The following is a 19,648-nucleotide window of genomic DNA, read 5'->3' as shown; positions in this document are numbered from 1 at the left end:
TTGCCCTAATTACACATTCTCCGCTGCTTCAAGCTGCCATTACTTCGGTCCCCAGAGAAGCAGCAAGAACTTTAACAAAAAAAAAATCTCCTCTAATAAGGGCTTTTAGTTTCAGATTCAGTGAGTCTCTGCAAAGATGCAAGGCAAGGTAGCAGCGGCAGAAGGAACAGATGAAAAAGGAGAAAAACGCAGTGGTTCACTGGGTCAGATTTTTCCAGGACCCTGAAATATATTTTTGCCTTTGTTTTTGGTGAATTATCTCAGAGGGTGTACAATGAAGACAGCCTTTTGTGGGATGTGGCAAGTATTTCCATAATCCGGAGTGGTGTATAGAAGATGTATACACCACTGAAGATGAATATGCTCTTTGGACAGCCACGTTTTAGGCCATGAGTTTCTGAGACATTCCAGGCAAAATATAAGACATATGTATCAGTGACTAGGACTGATAAAAAACAAAACAACCCTAGGAGGAGTACACACCCCTGTTTCCAAATGCTAACATTTTAAATTGTTTTGCTCCGTATTTTTGCTAATGAATGTGCAGTTTTGCTTATTCAAACTATTACAATGCTGTTGTTTTTCATCGTTTACGTGTTATTTGATTTTCTCCCTTTTGTCACTCAAAAATTGGAGAAAGATGAAAAAAAAACCCAACAAACAAACAAAAAACATATTGGCAAAGACAGCACAGGAATAAAACACAAGGGGAAAACAAAACACATTACCTGTCCTTAGCTCTAAGGGAGGGACAAGCACCAGTTGGAAACTGGGTAACATGTAACTAAAGAAGGGCACAAAGGCACCATGCAACTCCATTGCTGGGTGATGCTGCATCTTCAGGGAGAACATTTTAAAAAACAAAGGGATTTTCTGCATGAAACACATTTCCTAACACACATTCAAAACCAAACAAAGCCCAGGAAAAGAATCACCTCTGGGATTCTATGGGTTTTGCAAGGAACTAATGATAAAATTGAATCACTTGTACCACGCTCATATGAAAGTCATTTTGCAACAGATTATAGCTTAGCCCATTCAAGTTAGTTTTTACCCAGATATTCCCAGATAGAAGTCTTCTACTCAAAGACCATTTTCCATGACATAGGTCAGGATTTTAGCTAAACTGAGGACAGCTTTTTTCCCCCTGCCCCTCCACAACACACATGCCACATTCTCCTAAAAAATAAATATTTTTCCTCCTGCTTCTAAAATAATAAACAGCAACCACACTGGAAAAAGACCAAATGTGGAAAATCTCACTCTGAAGCAGGAAAAGCTTTGCAAAGTTTCAAGTGACCAACGAGATGATGGCCAAATGGAAGTTTATGCAAAATTAACCATCGTACAGTTCCGTGCAGCTACACACTGAACAAAAGTAGATGCAGATGTGCACGCCTGTATGTTTATGACATTCATTTCCAAGAACTAATACAAGCTTCTAGTGCACTAATGATCACTTATGGTCATCATAAAAAGCCAGAATGACATTGCAAAATTGTCCAACTAATCTATTAAGTTCTCTCTGTCGATGGCAAGAGACCAGACGTACAGGAGGAGGGAATAAATCCCTGCTAAGCCTCTGAACATGCACTGCTATAGAGTGAAGACACCTTTCTTATAGAACTCAGCCAGGGATCAACTTTTATCTTGAAACACATGCTTGTCACTGTTAACTTCACTAGCACGCCTGCAAATGTTTTTCCAGTGTTCAGTTTTTGCAGCCCCAGCTTTCAGTCCCAGGTCTGGAAGGACAGACACCTTCAGAAACAAATCTGCCCAATGCCGTTTGGGTGGGCACTTGGGGACTGCTGGGAATGTGAACTGGCCTGCAGTGTTTTAAAGGTTTTTAATTCTTACTAAGCCACCTTATTATGTATAAAGCTGACCTACGGAAAGATTTTGGTTCTGCCGTGCCAGTGTCCAGTGTGGGACAGCAGCAACACAAAGGGAAATGGGCAGAAGACAAGTTGTGGGTTTTTTCTTCAAGTGTTTCTATGCGATTCCTGTCATTCAGCCCCTCACCGAGTGCCTCACAGGGGCTGGGGGTAGATGGATATAAAGGAAACACTAGATGACAAACTAGAGATGGCTCCTGCCTGCCATGATGCTTGGAGGTGCCTGCAGTCTCCCTCTGCAGCTGCTGAACAGACAGAAACCACTTTTCAGGTCTCCCTTGTGCCAAAAATCATGTTGTATGGCAAATAATACCTATCTACATTTTCAAACCCAAGCAGTGAGACTGTCCCATGCTATTGATTTGGCAAATGATAGAGCAGAAGCACGGGGTTGAGAATTCAGGTATAAGCGACTAAGTAATGGATGAACCCCAATGTTTTAATGTTTTAAATGGTAAGGGCTGCTTTTGGCAGGGCCCATCCTCCTGCCACCTGGGAGGTTCATAAAGCTCATTTCCTCAGTCTAAACTCTGGCTGTAATAACCAAGCAAAGCTCTGGCCCTCCACAGTGAAATCACAACACTCCACTCCAAACTTGCCAAATGACTAAAAGGCTTCAAACCATAAAGTTTTAAAGAGCTCATGATCAGGCTGGGCTTATTTTAATCAGCTTAGATAAACACTTTTTATGTTTTTACCGAAGAAACGTCAAAAACCCCCAATCTCACAACAAAACATGTATTTCAAATTTGGTGATGCTACTGCACCCCAAAACAAATCCAGCCCTCAATGAAGGTTTTCCTCACACCCCCCTCCTTCCTCAGTTCCTTTACTCTCATTTCCAGTGGCAAATTTGCCTGTTGCTTCAGCTGCTGCCATAGGAGCTTCAGCACCCTCCATGTCCCTCCAAGTCCCCTCAGCAGGATGCAGCCCCAACAGACCTGGGGACTCGCTATGAAGTCTCTATACAGCAAAACATCTTGCGCTTTGGCTTTTGTTTCTCCTGTGCTACCTACGCTGTTCTCCCAAATGCATTTCCCTAAGTCATTATTCAAAATCTTGCATCCTGCAGAATTGGTGCTGTGCTTGGCTATTTGCTTTTTCTTTCTCTTCATTGGCTTTCTGTTCACGGGTGCTACCACACTAACACAGCACAGCAATGCAGCTTGCCATCCATGTGGTATCACTGACACAGATCATCTTACTTGCTCTATTTTGCCTTTACTTTGTATTAATTGTCCTTATCTATCATCCAGCCTACTCTCTTCAATTTGGTCTTTAACAATCATTTCCAAATTCTGTACTTTTCCTCTTCTATCTCCAACATTTTGGGAAAGCTCTTTTCTGTTGTTTTAAATCCCATCTCAAAAGCCTTCCTGTTCATTAATGCTCTTTCTAATACTCTTGTGTCTCTTGTCTTTTTCTTGCAAATGTAGTAATTTGTTTTCCTGCAGGGTGGATTTGTTTGTTTTTGTTGATCTCACCCAGCACTTTTGGATCAAAGAACTATGTAATTTAAAATAAGATGTTCTGACAATGTGAAACAAACTCCACTTAAATAAGTGCTATCTTAAGATCACATGTAGATTCATAACATCTATTTACACGAGTATTTCCCACTTGTTTTAGGTTTCAGAAACCTAAATATAGATGCGAGGTGCCCAGCTGCTGTTTCTCAGACTTGAGCTTAGGTTATATCAGATCCTGCTTTTAGGTGGATTAAGAAAAAAGCCCAAAACCTTCTGATTCTTATAAAATGCAAACCCCAACAGAATCCCCTAAGGGTCATTTTTTTATCACTATTCTAATCTTAAGGATATCCTGGTCAGTTTATATGTGATGCTTTATCTCTGGCCAGAAAGCACCCATGCCACCTCATACCTTCCTCTGTACATTACTGAAAGGAAGGTTGATACTAATGGTTTTGTCAGGAGATAGAAATCTCCTCCAGAGGTCTTTGATCTGGGAGACACGGCAGTGTCCCATGACTAATTTTTCTATTGGTCACAGGCCAGCTCAGCTCACCCTTAAAACTTACTCGCATCCAGACACTCCGCAGCAATGTCCTGTTTTTTAATTTAGGGAGTACTGATGACTATACATGGTTTTTGGCTCATTTTAACTCCATTCCTTTCCACTCTCCATTACATTGGCAATTCATCTCCATGCATGTGTGAAGGCCGGACAAAAATTTCTGTCTCTCAAAAAAGACAAAATGTCATTGTTTGCACTGATGTCTGCTCCATGAATAAGTGTGAGAGAATGCGCCAGGGCTGGATTACCGTGCTAGTCCTGGTAGCTTACCCTCACATTGGCAGCATGGTCTTCCCAAACCTACAGCTCACCTTTTCCTCATGTTTACAGGTCCAGCCAATATTTGTCCCCTGAGTGGCTTCTTTGCTGCCCTCTGGCAGTAAGTCCCACCACTGCTCTTAGATCCTTTACACACCCCTCACTTTAAGATGCCCCAGCTTACTTTGAATTCAATCAAATATTTTCATTTCCCTTTCCATCCAGACAATGTTTTTCCCCTTCCCTTCCAGATTAAATTCTCTCCCACACAGATGATTGTTTTTCCCTCTCCAAAGGTCATCCAGAAGGTGGTTTCATAACCAGTTCAACCATTGATGGGCCTTACATCACTGTCCTGATTGTCTTAGAGATGAAAATACGGGAGAGTAACAAGAGAAGCTTGTACAGCACCAAGCGCCGTGTAGGGTCTGACTGTCTCTGGCTCTCTGGAGAAGTAAAGCCCTAAGACAGGCTCCAGTTTAACAAGTTGCTATCAGTCTGTATTGCCTCCAGCCCAGCCTGGCTCATCACACAGCAGCGAGGAACGCCAGCCAGCATCTGTCTGGTCAGCCTTACATACGAACAAAAGGAATGCAGCCTCCTTCTGCCGCCTTCTACCCCTAAGCTCCCCAGCCCATGGTTTTCTTGTTTTCACGCACTGCAGTAAATCTCCTTGATCCAGCGAGTGGACTTTGCACATGCAAGTTGGGTGACCAGCCCGCATCTGCCTCCCGCCCTGCGAACCCCACACTGAGAGCTCTTTGTCTGTCAGGGCACTCAACATCCTTCTACACAGAGCCCGCACTGGCAGACAGTTCTTGCATGACATACTAACAAGCCACCAGCAAAAGGAAAATATCTCACAATCATTTCAGACCCTCTGGCTCAGCCGCTGACTAAGCCAAGTGGCTACCAGCCATTGGCACTGCTGGATGCATTCGCAACCCACAGCGCACTCAGTTCACGGTGTGAAAAAAACAAAGCACTGGTGGAGAAAAGGGCTCCCTGTCCCCAGCCCTGAAGGCGCACATGGGAAAGGAGGCAGCCCTGCCATTTACAATTGAGTCCCAAATTTCCATAGCTATTCCTCTCTGTTCCTCTCTTTTAGCAGAGGCAGAAGCTCCCTACAGGAAAACCCCACTGCAGAGGTCAGCGTGAACAGATTTAATGTCTTGATCGTACCAGACCTGATTTAAGGCATCCAACAGTCAGTGATTTTTAAGCGAACAGAGCACTTAAGCAGGGTAAGGGGTCTGAATGACTCTGTTCTCTGGACTCAAATAACCTAGTTAGATAAGTCTATCACACCCCTTCCCTTGATTCACTCAGACTGCACCCAAGATGTACATGTTCAAAGGTATTTAGACAATCTGCTTTCCACAGAGAAAAACGAGAGCCAAGTGCCTACCTGCTCCCATGTTCTGCATCAAAGATGTGTTTTAACAAGGCTGCATCCAGTCCTCATTGCAAAACGAAACTGTGCTTTCTACACAGCTACGCACAGCCAGGACATGCTCACATGCAGGGTGGTTATATGGCTGCAAAGACAGGAGAGCTCTTCATCCAGGTTTGTATTCCCTCTTGTCTTTTGCCTTCCTGCTTTCCTAACAACCTACACTAACTGCTTAGGACTTAGTGGATGGAAACAGGAACACTCCCGTAAACTACTAGATGGTTTGGGGCTGGTTAAACCACTGATGGATTAACTGACAAGATTAGAGAGGTCGCCGAACCCACTTGGTGAGGTGCTGGATGTGGGAGGTGTGGGTACTGCAGTCTCATCATCTGATATGGGTGTTCCCCATCTGCCAGCAAAGGTGGACTTGCCTTTTTCACCTTTTTCACTACTGTGGGTGGGCAGACACATACATACACATCAGTGGCACCATGTACAGTTTAAGGCTGGTCAACAGATGTATCACAGGGCCATCAAGAAATGTTTCTCGTCATGGATTAATTGTAAACCAAGTTTTCACACGTTGATGTTAGCGAAGGGAAAGGTTTTGACCTCAGATACAAAATTCAACCAGGGTGAGTTCAAAAGCATGCAAAAGCTTGCAAGATTTTGACTCCAAAGTGTGGACGTATAGAAAGAGTAGTAGTTTTTGCAAGTGCTCTCTCAGGACTCCTTGTACACACCCCCACCTACTGGGTGACAAAACCAGAAAAACTGCACAAGTTCACCCACCAATTCCAGCTCAAGTAGGATCACAGGGGTCACACCTGGACGGACAAGCCCACTGCATCCATAGCTCTCACGCTCTGCATTGGTGACTTCAAGGGAGCCCCATTGCTGGCTGGAGGAGCCTCCTGACCACCTTGCTGCAGATTTTAAAACAACTGCACTACTTTCACTGGCTTTCAAATCAGTGCATCACACGTGAGGTCACTCCTGGCAAGGTGGCTATCCCCAGTAAAAGCACTAGAAAGCCCATATAAAAAGATCAAAACTAATGCCTTTTATGTCTTAATATGATTTACACTTCAGACCATGTAACTTTTACGGGGCTGCCTAGTATTTGATGGATGCAGCTCTTTTAACAAGCCACACATTCGTTTGATTTACTGCACTGGTCCAACATGTTATTTTCTACCTTGCAAGAACAACCTTGCTTCTAGGAATCTGCCTGTATGATAAGATTGTGAATTAAATGTGCAGTTATCGTAAGAGACCACACATTTTACAGTAAAATTGAGAAAACTGATTACAGCAATCCCTCTGGAAACAAGAATAATCAAATGATAAGACAGTGTTAATGGCAATTTATCATCTCTCATCACATGTGAAGCTTAGAACAAAGCAGCAACATAAGCAAACCACACAGCTATTACTGCCGATGAATACCAGCCGAAAAGCTACCGGGACTACGAACAACTGACAGGAGAGTGGGGATCCCACACAGCCAAACCTAAGCCAATTCAGTAGGCTTCAAGCAGCCTACACAGTGGAGCTTATATGCAACATTAGTAAATATTACACAAAATATCAGCCTGACATCTTTCCATACATCCTATCCCCTCTCTACCAATGCTACTCCATTCAAGCTCCATGTCATTTTTTCATTTGTTCTCACTGTATTTTATCTCAAGGGTACATGTAACTGTGTACCTACAAATCTGCATCTACATGCATGCTCTCTCATGCACACATTATTCCTAAATCACATATCTCAGATCTGAAATACATTTTTCTCTTTCCCCCATACAAAAGGCAACAAAAACCTACCCATGCTATTTTCTATTTAAAGCAATTAACGCTTGACTAAAATTAACATTTTTAAAGTTGTATTGGGGAAGTGAGTGCCAAAAACCTGAACTGGCATGCCCAGAATTTTAACACGAATGATACATTTACATCCCTTAGGTATCCTAAAATTACTCTGCATCAAGCCCCAGAAGACAAATGAAACCCCAACAAGTTAATGACAGATAATGAACTCCTCCGTTCTATTGAATAATGTGTACATTTGCTGGCCTACCATATTTTTCCACTGCCCTGTTTCATAGAAGCTTGGACTTTCAGAAGAGATTTTTTTTGCTTTTCTAAATGAGAACAAAAGGAGATGTTTACAGTTAGGTGTCAGGAGGACAAGATGAGAGAAGCATCCTACACAAGTACCTGTATGAGTCCTCTGGTGAGCCTTTAAGTGGGAGCTCTTTGTATAAACCTTGCGGCACCCATTAAATTGACAGCGATGAACTCTCTTCTTGTTTTCTGGGGATGCTTCTGCCCCTGTACCTCCTTGTTCACTGTCACTCTGCCCACTTTTTATCGTCCCCGCGGTTGCTGTTGCTACACCCACTTTCACGGAGCTGAGTGAAGTTTTCTTGGCCACCAGTTTCAACGTCACCGTGCCATCCACCGCTGAGAGAGTCTGTGAGGTTTTTACGAGGTGGCGGCTGAGCTCCGGAGAGGAAGGGGGTGTTAATGAGGTTACTGCATTGAGTTGGGCCTGGTTGACGGCTGTGTAGCCTTCAGTGGAAGAGCTGGTGGACTGCAAGCTGAGACACGTCTCAGACAGCAGCTTGTCCCGTGAGAGGATAATGTCCATATTGGCGCTTTTGTCACACGTACTCATCTCCACTGGTAAAAGGATGGGGTCCAGCCGTCGAATACTGTCCTCCGCATCTGGGGCTGAGGAGGCATGAAGGAAGCAGTCCAAATCCTCTCCAAAAGTCTCTGAGATCTTCCGCGGTTCAGTCTGAAGGTATCGCTCCAACTCCAGGCATGTCTGCAGGAGGGGAAGGGAGAGAAACCACTGTTAGAGGGAGATTACAGCGTTGCTCCCACCTAGGGCTGGAGAACAGCGTGGTCCAGTGCCATTCAGAGACACCATTCATGCACATCAGCACCTTCGCACAAGACTGTCACACATTTTGGGAGACATGAAGATTTGGCATGTGTTTGATGCTGCTCTGAGACAGCGTGTGGGAATACCCGCATAGAGTAGTGGATATTATGGTAGAAGTGAAGATATGACAACCAGAAAGCATCTGCTACATTTTAATAAACGTCTGTACATTGTCCATGGATATCAGGTTCTTCCCAATTTTAAGTGTAATCTGGCCAACGGTCACCTATGTATGAAACCACCCAATGGCCTCATCGCCTGGCCACATACCAACAAAAAGCCACCCCTCCAAAGAACCGCTTTCTCTTCCTTCACAAACATTAACTTTCACTCCAAATTTAACTCAGCATACTGGGCTGGGGCCCAATCTGTTCCCAAACCAGCACAGTTCTAAAGCACAGCATTTTAAGACAGGAGGCAGGGAAAAACTTGCAGTGACACTACGGCTTGTTTGAAAGGCCTGACACAACTAAAGATGTGATGGAAAAAAAAGAGACCTACCGTCAGTTTTAGAGGGTTTTTGACACATCTGGTCAAACAGGACTTCCTGTGTCCAGATGCCAGACTTGCACACAAACACATGCATACTTCTTATTAAAAAGTAGGTGAAGATGCAGTCAAAAAGGTTGCCACATCAGAACATGTTCCTGCATCGCCACAGCAGTGATCACCAGTATGAGGATGGGGTGAGCTTCCTACTTCAACGTACCCTAGATGAGGTGCCCTGATCTCCAGGCACCATCACACTGCCCAGTGTCCTCCGTAACCAACATTACAAACTTTTATTGTTTACAGAAAACCATTTGCTGTAGTTTCAGGAGCTTTTAATGGAGTTTATTAGTGCTATTTTTCATTTCTCACTGCCCAAAAGGCTAGGTGGTTTAATATCACCGCTGCAATTTCACAAGACTTGAAGAAACAGACATTCTAACTAATACTTTTTAGAAACCTCTAAAAACTACTCCTCAGAGGACACTTCTAGAGATAGTAAGGAAGGGATTTTAGGCAAAAATTTTTAGTCTATGGGAGCTGGTGACCCTACTATGTCTCAACCTGAAGAGTCTAGCATCTGATTAAGAAACAAAAGATTTGCATGACTAGAGGAGAAACAGAGACTCCTTCCTCCTGGGTACAAAGGTCCCATCACCAGGAGTGTAAAGAGGCCCCTCTCACAGCTCTCTAGGAGGTATCAGGTAACTCAAGATTATTATTTCCAGTGTACCCAGGGAGCAGCACTGCTGGCTGCAGATACAATTTGCCGGGATGACTTTCAGAGTTCAGAACGGAATTTGTCAGACAGTTATCTACTGTTGATGGACTTGGACAAAAAGCAATAAAATGGCAAAAGAAACATGTTATACTTTAGCATGTAGGTCATTTTCAGAGGCATGACACCGTATAGACGCTCTGTCTGCACACAGAGCGGGACATTTAACAGTTAGTACTCGTGCCTTAAGCAACCTTGCAGTTTTTCTTTTTAAAGTGCATTTCTGGGACCACAAGGACCAGCTTCAGCTGGGGATCTCGTCTCTCCCCAGCTGAATTCTAACAGGTTTTAGGGGCTGCTTTCCAAACGTGCTCCACAGGCTTTCAGGAGTAATCCCCCTCATCAAGAGAGGCGATGCTTTTTAGTTCCCCACATCATGTAATTTGGGCTTTCTGGCCTACTTAGCCTTCACCCAGTGGGGCAGAAACAGGTTTTGGGGGCTGAATAAATAAAAGGCTTCCAAGGGAAAGAGCAAGCATAATCACAAATTAGGGATGGAAACCGAGGCTGGGGCGGGCGGGACGAAAGAGACAGGGACTCAAGGCCATTAAATCTGATGACAGTGACATGAAATTTCAATTGCTGTGGGATCAGAAAGCTGCATGCCGGCTCCAGGCTGCCCATGGAGGGGAGGCAAGCGGGAGGTGCTGCTCCTTTAAGGCATCACTACCCCATGACAACAATAGTGGGCCTGACAGTTTTTTCCAGCTTCACCATTAATTTTCCATAAAGAGCACTTTCTCGATGAGCCCTTTTCAGGCAAAGCCTGATGCTTCAGAAACCTGTAATTATTCCTGGCTCCCCCCTCCTGCAGCCATTGCACCTGTGCCATTTCAAGACACCAGCTGGTCATGTCTTGCCTTCTGCCTCTGAAATCCAAAACCAGTAGATCAAGCCCATCTCCCCATAGAGGGGGAAAAAAAAACAACTCAAAGAAACAATATAATGCAGTCCCTGCCTCCCGCCCCCCTCAGCATCTCCACCAAGTCAATAGGGGTGAAAAGCCTAGCAACGCTGAGCCAGAAGAGCCCTCCACCTAATCTGCATGGCAGACAAAGCCTGGCGAGGGGTGATGGCCACAGCGCCTCCTTCACCCCCTGCCACGGCCATACCTGCTGCTGCGTTTGCCAGAGCGGGCAGTCGCCGGCACAAACAAAGCATCTTTCCCCATATGCACTTCTCCAGCTTCTGCCAAGTACCTCACGCGACCTTCCCTCTCCTGGCCCAAACCAGCCAGGGAGCGGCGAGGAAGGGGTTTGGAACCAGCCAGCTTTCTTCACTCCTGCCCTGGCAAGATGATTTTGAAACCAGTCAGGCTGAGACCAGCAAGGTTCTCCACTGCAGCTCAATGGGCCAGAGGAGGGGCAGGGGTGTTCTTTGGTCTCCATTCCCACAAAGTCATTTGCCAGTCAGGACATCAAAAACTATTCATTTTTTGTGGGAGCAGTAGGCTATTGACCACTACCCACAGAGATATGAACCCAAACTGCTGGATTCAGATGATGGCAAACTTCTGTAGATCTCCTACTTCTACTGCCAGGCTGGAAGGACAATGGTCCATGGACACTAAGACAGGAGAGAGCTCTTCTTGTCATAGTTCTGTTGGGTGTCCAGCTTCTCCTTGACCACTCAGGCAAGAGACAGGGAGCTTCGTGTAATGGATGTAATACATGTCATATGCAATACAAAGTATGACTATCCTTTGCATGCTATGTTGCAGGCAATTTTGTGGGTATTAAATTTTCTTACCCAGTGTCTGTAGGATTTACAGCAACAAAGACTTCAAAAATTGCAATGGGAAGAGGAAGATGGTTCCCTTCAGGAACACAAGAAGATCCGTAAGATTGCTGTTTGCTGTCAAGTTGGTTTTGCAGGCTAGGGATAAAAAGTGACCCACGACTTCAACCCATCTGCCTTGATTAACAAGGGTCACTCTCATTGCACCTCGCTCCTCAATTTAGCCAGCTAAAAGAAATGATGATTCATGGATGACAAATAATAGGATGTGACTTTGCAAGACCCCACGTACTGGCAGAAAGCCAGCTAGAAAAGGATGGCACAATCCTGACAAGGCCTCCGTCTGATTTTTCAGCTTTGGATACAGTTGCAAAAAGGCTCACTTTCCAAATAAGGGCATGCTTCCATCACCTGCAAGAAACAATCTGTGTTTCCTGCCTACACACTGGCCCCTCATAACATCTCTTCGCTCCCCACATTATAGTATCGTCTCAGAGGACTGGGGCATGTATAGCAGCAGAACAGATGTAAAGCACACACCCCATGACGCTTCCATAGGCAGCACCCGATCCTTCAGACAGTTTAAGACAACCACTGTGGCATTATCTTATGCCCCATAAGGACCTAGTTCTTTTAAGTCCTTTCAGACTTTGCGGTAGCATTGATCCAGGGGAATTCAGGGTTCAGTAGTATGTCTGTCAGTTCAGAAAGGTATGAACTCTAATCTACTTGCAGTCTTACCTTTGGAACTTCTCTATAGCTCATCTACTGAAAGTAAAGATTATTTACCAAATATGTCAAGTGTGCTCACCACTATGAAATACAATGCAAGAGAAACCCAGTGTGTGCCTCTGATAGTAGAGATGTGAGACATGTGTACCATTTTCAGCAGAGCTTGGCACTCACCTTATTGTGCAGCCAGCAGAAATCAAGAACGTTTTGGTACTAACTGCAAAAACAAGAAAAACCTCAGACTTTCCAGTCCCTCCCAGACTTGTAGATACTCTGTTTGGCTCAGTTTTAGGGTGCCTGTCAGCTGTTCAGGTTAAAGTGCAATCCAGAACATTCAAAATCCAGGTATAAAGGAGTCAGAGTCACCACTCACGATGCTGATGTTTGACTTCATCACCTTCCCCCAGAGAGCAACCAGCAGGAAGGCTCCAGCTGGGACCACCACTGTCATTGATGCACCAAGTCTTAGGGCAGTGGAGGTACCTGATGTCTCTGTCTCTCTTTAGAGAATGGTGGGGGAAAGATGCACCCATAGGCCAGGGGCATCTGCAGGGACCCGAGTTTGACATCTGGGTTCAGGTCCAGACAGCTCTGGAAAATCTGATTCCAACTGATGACCCAAAAATGAACTCTGAGTTCCCAGGGTATAAATCTAAACTTGTCCCAGTGAATTGCAAAGAACTGGTCTAAAAATCACAGGTCTCTCCAGAAGCACCTGCCCATGCTGTGAAGTCTTTACAGCACTCAAACTCCTGGGAATTTCGTGCACTAAAGACACAACAGTATGGCAACAGTAAAGTCCTATCAAGAGTAAAACAAACCCTAAACACTTACAATGATTTGAGGGCAGAAAGTCAGGGAACACACCTCATCAACAGATTCACTGGCTTCCTCTTTTATTGATGATGAAGTATTTTATAACGCCTTGGTTTTGAATTTTTCTAACAGATCATGGGAAGTTCTTATCTGGAAGTGGTAGTGATTTCTAAGTGCCTTTTTACTGCAGATATAATTGGACATCAAGCACCAATCTTGGAAGTTATCCAAAACCTAATTAAGAAGTTGGATACTTAGATCAGCCTGTGACAGAGAATTAGCATGTTGAATGTGGTTGACAAGCAGGTCTGATCTACCAGCTCTGTTTACAATACTTGAAAGGATTCTCTTTGCAGCACAATTTATACAAGCAAAGTGGAATTATACAGACAATAGTGAATGTCAAATTCCAGCCTTCATCACGAACTCGTTGCTTTCCACTGGCATGTAAAAAACGAGCCTCATCTCTAACTTCATGTAATTGTGAAAGTCTCAAGACTGCAAAGGAAGAGAAAGCATCCTCAAGCAGAAGGCAACCCAAAGCAATAATTCTAAGGTCAGTGACACTTAAGATCAGAGCAAACAGTGGCACCAGGTCCAGTGCTCACTGTCAGTATCTCATCATTCAGCAGAACAGCGAAAGCTTTGAGCTATGGTGGCACTTGCGTTGCTGATGCCAGAGTTACATATTGAACTGGGTGTTGTGGGGCAGCCCTGAAGTTGAGAGGAGCAAAAGACTCAAAATTTATCTGCCTTCCCTGAAATGCCATGCTATTTTTGTCCTTAACTCTGAAACAAGGTCTGAAAGATGCATCTTCTTCCCAGTGCTTTAAACCTTCATTACTTCCTGAACAACAACAAAACCCAATGCTCTCGTCCATCTAGTCCAAGATTGTCATCTGTTCCCACCCAGCTGCCAAAACCTCCAGCTTTTCCTCTTGGCAGCCTCTACTGGGCAGTTGCTGGTTGTCAAAAAGCTGCAGCACATCAGAAGCTTAACATTTGGAACAGCATAAAATAAACAGAATTTTAGTATTAAAATAAGTAGTTTTGCAAAATACACTTGGGGAAATGGGAAAACTGTGGTCCGAAATGAATGAATAGTAAGAAAAAGTTTCAGGCAATAGCAAATGATTCCTGTTGCAAAGGATTTAAGACAAAACTCTTAGTCATGTGCCAGCACATCTCACCTACGTGTTACATAGTTCGTTGAAAAAAAAAAAAGGCAGCTAAAGCCACTTGGCAGGTACAACAATAAGACAATGACAACTAACTCGTGGTAAATATCTGCATGCGTGTTCTTAATCTCTTGTGTATATGAAGTAAATGAAGTTAACTGTACGCTCAACAAGCCGGCTTTTGCCAAGAGCAAAAAGCAGGCACACACATAGTCAGCAAAGACAATTCGATGCGCAAAAAACTTGTTTTCCTGTGGTAACTTCACTGTATGCCCGAGCCACCAGGTTAGTCCTCTCTAAATGGGTCTCAGCAGCCACCAGATTCTGCAGATTTAAAGGACAGACTCCCTGCCTTTTCATATAAACACCAGCCATTTTCCTGTTGCTCTGGGGCATGATGTAACTAGGGTTATCAAAGACTTTGATCAGCCGCTAGAGCTCAAATTATCAAAATCAATTTTGCCATAAATTTGCAGATTTCACCACCAGCAAGAAGTGGTAAAACAAATGTCTCAAACAGGAAAGAAAAAAACCCAAAAGTCTGAACCTGTAACTCTAACCAAGAAGTCAAAATCAAGATTTGTTCCCAAACTTAGTGATATTGAACTATATCTTACCTAACATATTGTTTTAAATGGATAGGCCAAACTTGTTCACTAAAAATCTGTGGTATTTGGGCTCTAAGCATAGAGCATTTCAGTGCACTGGTTGTGAGATATTGAACAAAGGACTGCAGCTAAGCATGGCTGGATTTGATAGGCATCTAGATAAAAAAAGGATGAAAGAAATCTGCAAGCACTGAACAAGGGCTTTGGAGGGCTTTTTTTTTTTAAACTGTTTAATAAAGATAGAAAAAAATATCTGCAACCAGTCACAACAACATAAAATAGCACAAATGTCAGCAGAGGATTAAGGGGAGCCAAATCAAGAATTCGAAAGCGCAGGCAGCCCATTGTGTTAGTAAACCAGCACATGCCCCGCATGCTGCCGTGCAATCCAGACGGCAAGCAGCCATACAGTGACAGTTTGAGAAATTATATATATGTAAGGTGTGTTTCAAAATCTTTCTGAAGAGATCATTTATTTACATAACAACCTTAGATGGCTTTGAGTGAGCTGGCCAATGGCCCTCACTGCAAACTTTTCCCCAAACCTCTTCAAATGTGGATTTAACCTGTTGCCGTCCGGTTTGGAAGCAGCTTTAATTTAGCATTATAAATAGCAAAAAGGCACAATTAGCTCCTTGAATTGCCAGTCCTAGCTCTCACTGAAATCAAAGGATCAGGTTCAAAGCATGCCCCAGAGTGTGGTAAACTTCTCACAGGAAATGGAGATGCGAGAGCAAATGCTGACGGCTATGGAACATACAAAGCAGAGCAATATTTTAGGTCTCAATCCTCAATTAAGATTCATCCTTACAAAGTATTGCAGTGGGGTTACACAGCAGAATTGGATTCCTTGTAATTACTCTCGATAGGATGATGAATGAAAAAAATATACTCTTTAGAGATGTTTCATTAACATCCACAGATATCCGAACATTTCCCCCGCAGCAGCTGACACACATGTACACACCAGTTGTGTTCTCACACTCTCAGACAACAGCATATTCGTGAGCACAATCCTTCACAATTAGCTTATTACATCAAACCTGGAGAAGAGATGTGATCAATACACTCAATATATGCTACATTTCATAAGAGTCCTGGGTCGCGAGTGGTCTCTTCTGCTCTGACCTAAAAACATATTAAACAAGAGGATGCACAACACTGAATTCCTAACCCAAAAGCATGCGATACCTCATCTAGACTTTGCATGTTCAACATTTTTACACTGGGACTACTGGATCTACCCCATACACGATGCCCATTCATTATCACATCTCATGGCTCAAAAAACCTTTTGTGTGTTCCCTTTTGTATTATTTTTGGCTGTGGGGAGGAAGCAGTGGGGACCTGTCTGGGAAACAGGAAGCAGGAGGAAGGAGGGGAGTGTGTTGTAGAATAAGGTCAGAACGAAAAAGAATAAAAGAGCATTTATACCATTTCTAAATGATAATAAACATATAGGACCAAAGCCTGCCTGCAGCCACGCAGGGAGCAGTGGGCTCTTTGGCTGAAGTTTAAATTTAACATGAGCACAGCAACTGTCCAAGCACATTTACAAAAAGCAATTCGCTGCCTTTTTCTTCAACTTTTTTCTTTTTTTGGGCAATTTGTTATCTTACAAGAGCAAGAAGATGAATGTGCTACTGTGATAAATATGCCAGTCTGGGCAAGGAAAAGAGGAGACAACAGACTTGAGTTTCACTGTTGCACTGAGAAAAAAAAATCAGACTAGAAAAGAAACAAAGCGATGGGAAGCACAACCGGATTCTCAGCTGGGGTAAATCAGCATAGAGCAGCCTTGATTTCATGGTTCCTGTTTACATCAGCTGAGGATCTTGCCAGCACTAAAACTCCATGAAATTCTGCTCTTGATTAGCGCCATTTAACTCTGTGGCTTACGTGAAGCAGAATTTGACATGTTCTTTGACGGCTGGAGACGGTTATTTTGTATTACAAATCTTGTCTACTTTATTAGGAACAATGTGACCCAAATGGAAAAATGGGAAGAATTTAAAAACAACATCAACTTCAGACATCCTGATACTTGGATGCGTTTCTTTTTTGTCCTCTTTTTATAAATTTGGGCAGTCTATGTGGAGGTATTCAGAAACTGGTTTCTGCCACTTCTAGGGCAGAGTTTTCATCATCTATGCACAGAAACAACAGCCCACTGCAGGTAAACTTGCCTCTCACTCACTTGCCTGCCCTCCAAATGATGCTACCGTACAGTCAGGGGTGTTTTTCCACTGCTTTTCTTTCCTGCACTGCTCTGCCAAGGCGCTTTTCCAAAACTCGGGCCACCAGGGATTTTGATCAGCCCGAGATCTCACAGACAGTGCACTTGGGCTGCTCCACACCCTGATAAAAGCAGCACGGTCTTCTTTAAAAAGCAATTTGCTATAATACATTGGTAAAGCACCTGCCAGTATTGGCCCAACCACTCAGCAGCAACCCAGGCGGCTGCCCACAGGGATCTGAGGAGATCTCTATCCCCAAAATGCATCAGATAGAACAAAAAGGAGATCTGGCAGGGTCTTTTGTGGATGTCACTAGCAACTCAAGGAGCACTGTCAGAGACGGACGAGGCACTGCTGACTCCTCATCAAAGGGTCACAAAATCAGTCTCGTGTCAGCACGGTTTCCAGCGGGCTGGATGGTTACTGGCTGCAGCACCGCACGGGAAGCCAGGAGACCTTCCCATTCAGAGCCCTGCCATGTGTTGACTTGAGAAAGCTCGTCAGGTCAGACCATGAGCTGCTGGGAGTCAGCACACATCTCTGTGGGCCCATTTACACAGCCAGGGCCCTCGCGCTGTTTCGCTTTCTTCGGTCTGTTGACTGTGGACACTCACCCAGTTGTTATGCGTTTTAATACGCTGCAATACGAAAGTGCTATTTGAGGACAAAGTTATTAATAGCAAAGTAGCCAGAAAATAGCCTAGAAGGAATGCAATATCTTGGTATTCCTGGAAGATACAATGACTTCCCAGCATCCAAGCAGCCACCATGGTTAATTCAAGATGTTTCTGTCTTTTGTGAGAGGAGCTAACAATACGATAGGCCATTGTGACAGACCTTTGTGGAAACAACCTGCATGGGTACCTGCAGATTCTCAAGTCTGCAAAGATTACAAAGCAGAAAGTCGCAAGTGGTGGCATTTTGTTACTCTGATCAGGCTGGTGAAAAGCAGAGGCTCAGTGCTGTGATGAAGCACCAGCAGAAACAGAGGCCAAGAGAAGCACTACTGAAGGTGGAGGATGGGATGGGACCTCTCTGAGCCCTGCTCAGACACCCATCTGACTCCAGGACCTCCAAAAGGCTCTTCATTTCAGCTTCTCTTCCCTATGAGTACTCTCTCCTTCCCTTCTTTCTGCACACTGCATCTCTTCAGCAACATTCTCTACTTGGGCAGGAGCCTCGCTGCCAAGGCAAGTCACTGTCCCTTTTCAATGCTCTCTCTTAAACCTTCTGTTTCTCCTGGCAAAATATCCCTGGAAACGTATTGGAGAATACTGTGCAAAACTGCCAGACCCTGCCTCAAGTTTATGTTGGCACCTTGCCCTCTAAAAAAAAAAATTGGAGGCGGGGGGGGCAAATTAATTCCAGGTACATCACTGAACAGAACACTCTGCACCCCCTTGCAGAGATGACACCAGATGAAGGCACCTCTCTGCTGGCAAAGCTTTTAACATCCCGTGTGCCAGCACCCACGTTGCTGAGATGCCTTCGATGAGGCCTTCGGCTTTCTGGCCCCATCCCTAAGTATCCTTTTGGAGTAAACCGAATTAAACTTGACACTGCATCTTTCCCCAAGAAGGAAAGGCCCAAATGATGATGCTGGGAATCAGAAAATGTCATGTTCACGGCACTGCAGCCTTACCAATTAAACCGCCATAGACAGCTCCAGCTCACCACCAAACATGCACTGCAAGGAGCTGTGGTCCCTCACCGCTCTCCAGAAAGGAAACAAACAAAACCCAGTTGCCAACAAGGAAAAAAGGAAATATATTGTAGCCATTACAATCCCAATGGTGGACATGTTATCTGGCGTATTTCCAACTCAGACATTTTAAAAAAATGTAGTTAGTTTACCTCAGGTGTCCCGGTTTCCCCAATTTCCCTTTTCCATGTCTATTTAAGCCTATAAGGCACCTCCTGAGATAAGCCTGCCTTGGGGGTTGGCTGTATACCACTCCTTCCCTCTATTGTCTTTCTGAGATGGGATGGAAGTCTCCAATGTCAGGGCTTGGAAGAGCGCAGCCAGCCCCTCTTGGCTCAGTTTGTGGGAAGGGGAAGAGCAGGAACAGAGGCAGGAGAGCCTCTCCCACAGCAGGAGCAGGACAACCAATCCTCCCTGGCGTTTTGTTTATCATTGATAGTGCTTAACTAAAGCTGTTTTTAGCAGCCCCCAAACTCTAGCGCCAGCTATCATCATCCCAAACACTTCCAGACCTCTGTCACTGTGCTTTGGTACAATCCCTGCAATAGCTAAACACAAACATTATGTTCTCCCGAGTACAAATTATAGCTTTCAGGAGCCGCAATTTTATTTTGGTTATAAACATACAAAGGTAACCTTTATGCTGGGAGAGGAGGAGCCGTGTAAGAGACCACAGGCTGAGCCTGTGCTTTGCAGGGAACATTCCTGGGAGCACTTTGCTGCTTCGCCTCCAGCCGGCTCCGCTTCCCAAGTGGTTGCATGATACCAGAGCTGAAGCGAGAGCCAAAATGCCTTGTGGTGGCTGGAGCTGCTGGAGGGATCTGCTTCA

At 44.4% G+C, this 19,648-nt stretch overlaps 1 protein-coding gene across 3 annotated transcripts in view; it reads right to left on the bottom strand.

Moving 5' to 3' along the window:
* Positions 1-19,648, bottom strand: part of KLF7 (KLF transcription factor 7) — a 59,775-nt gene that overhangs the window by 22,195 nt on the left and 17,932 nt on the right. For all 3 annotated transcript variants that reach the window (XR_011740096.1, XM_065841207.2, XM_071811436.1), the window contains one exon: positions 7,810-8,422. Coding sequence is in view for 2 of the 3 variants with exons in the window: in XM_065841207.2 (XP_065697279.1) it covers positions 7,810-8,422 (613 nt within the window). In the remaining variant the exon portion in view is untranslated. The remainder of the gene's footprint in view (positions 1-7,809; positions 8,423-19,648) is intronic.

The sequence above is a fragment of the Patagioenas fasciata genome, chromosome 7 (genome assembly GCF_037038585.1).
Source record: "Patagioenas fasciata isolate bPatFas1 chromosome 7, bPatFas1.hap1, whole genome shotgun sequence".
In the NCBI taxonomy this organism is placed as follows: Eukaryota; Metazoa; Chordata; class Aves; order Columbiformes; family Columbidae; genus Patagioenas; species Patagioenas fasciata.
The sequence above is the reverse complement of the archived record's forward strand: the minus strand, read 5'-3'. Positions and strand labels throughout refer to the sequence as shown.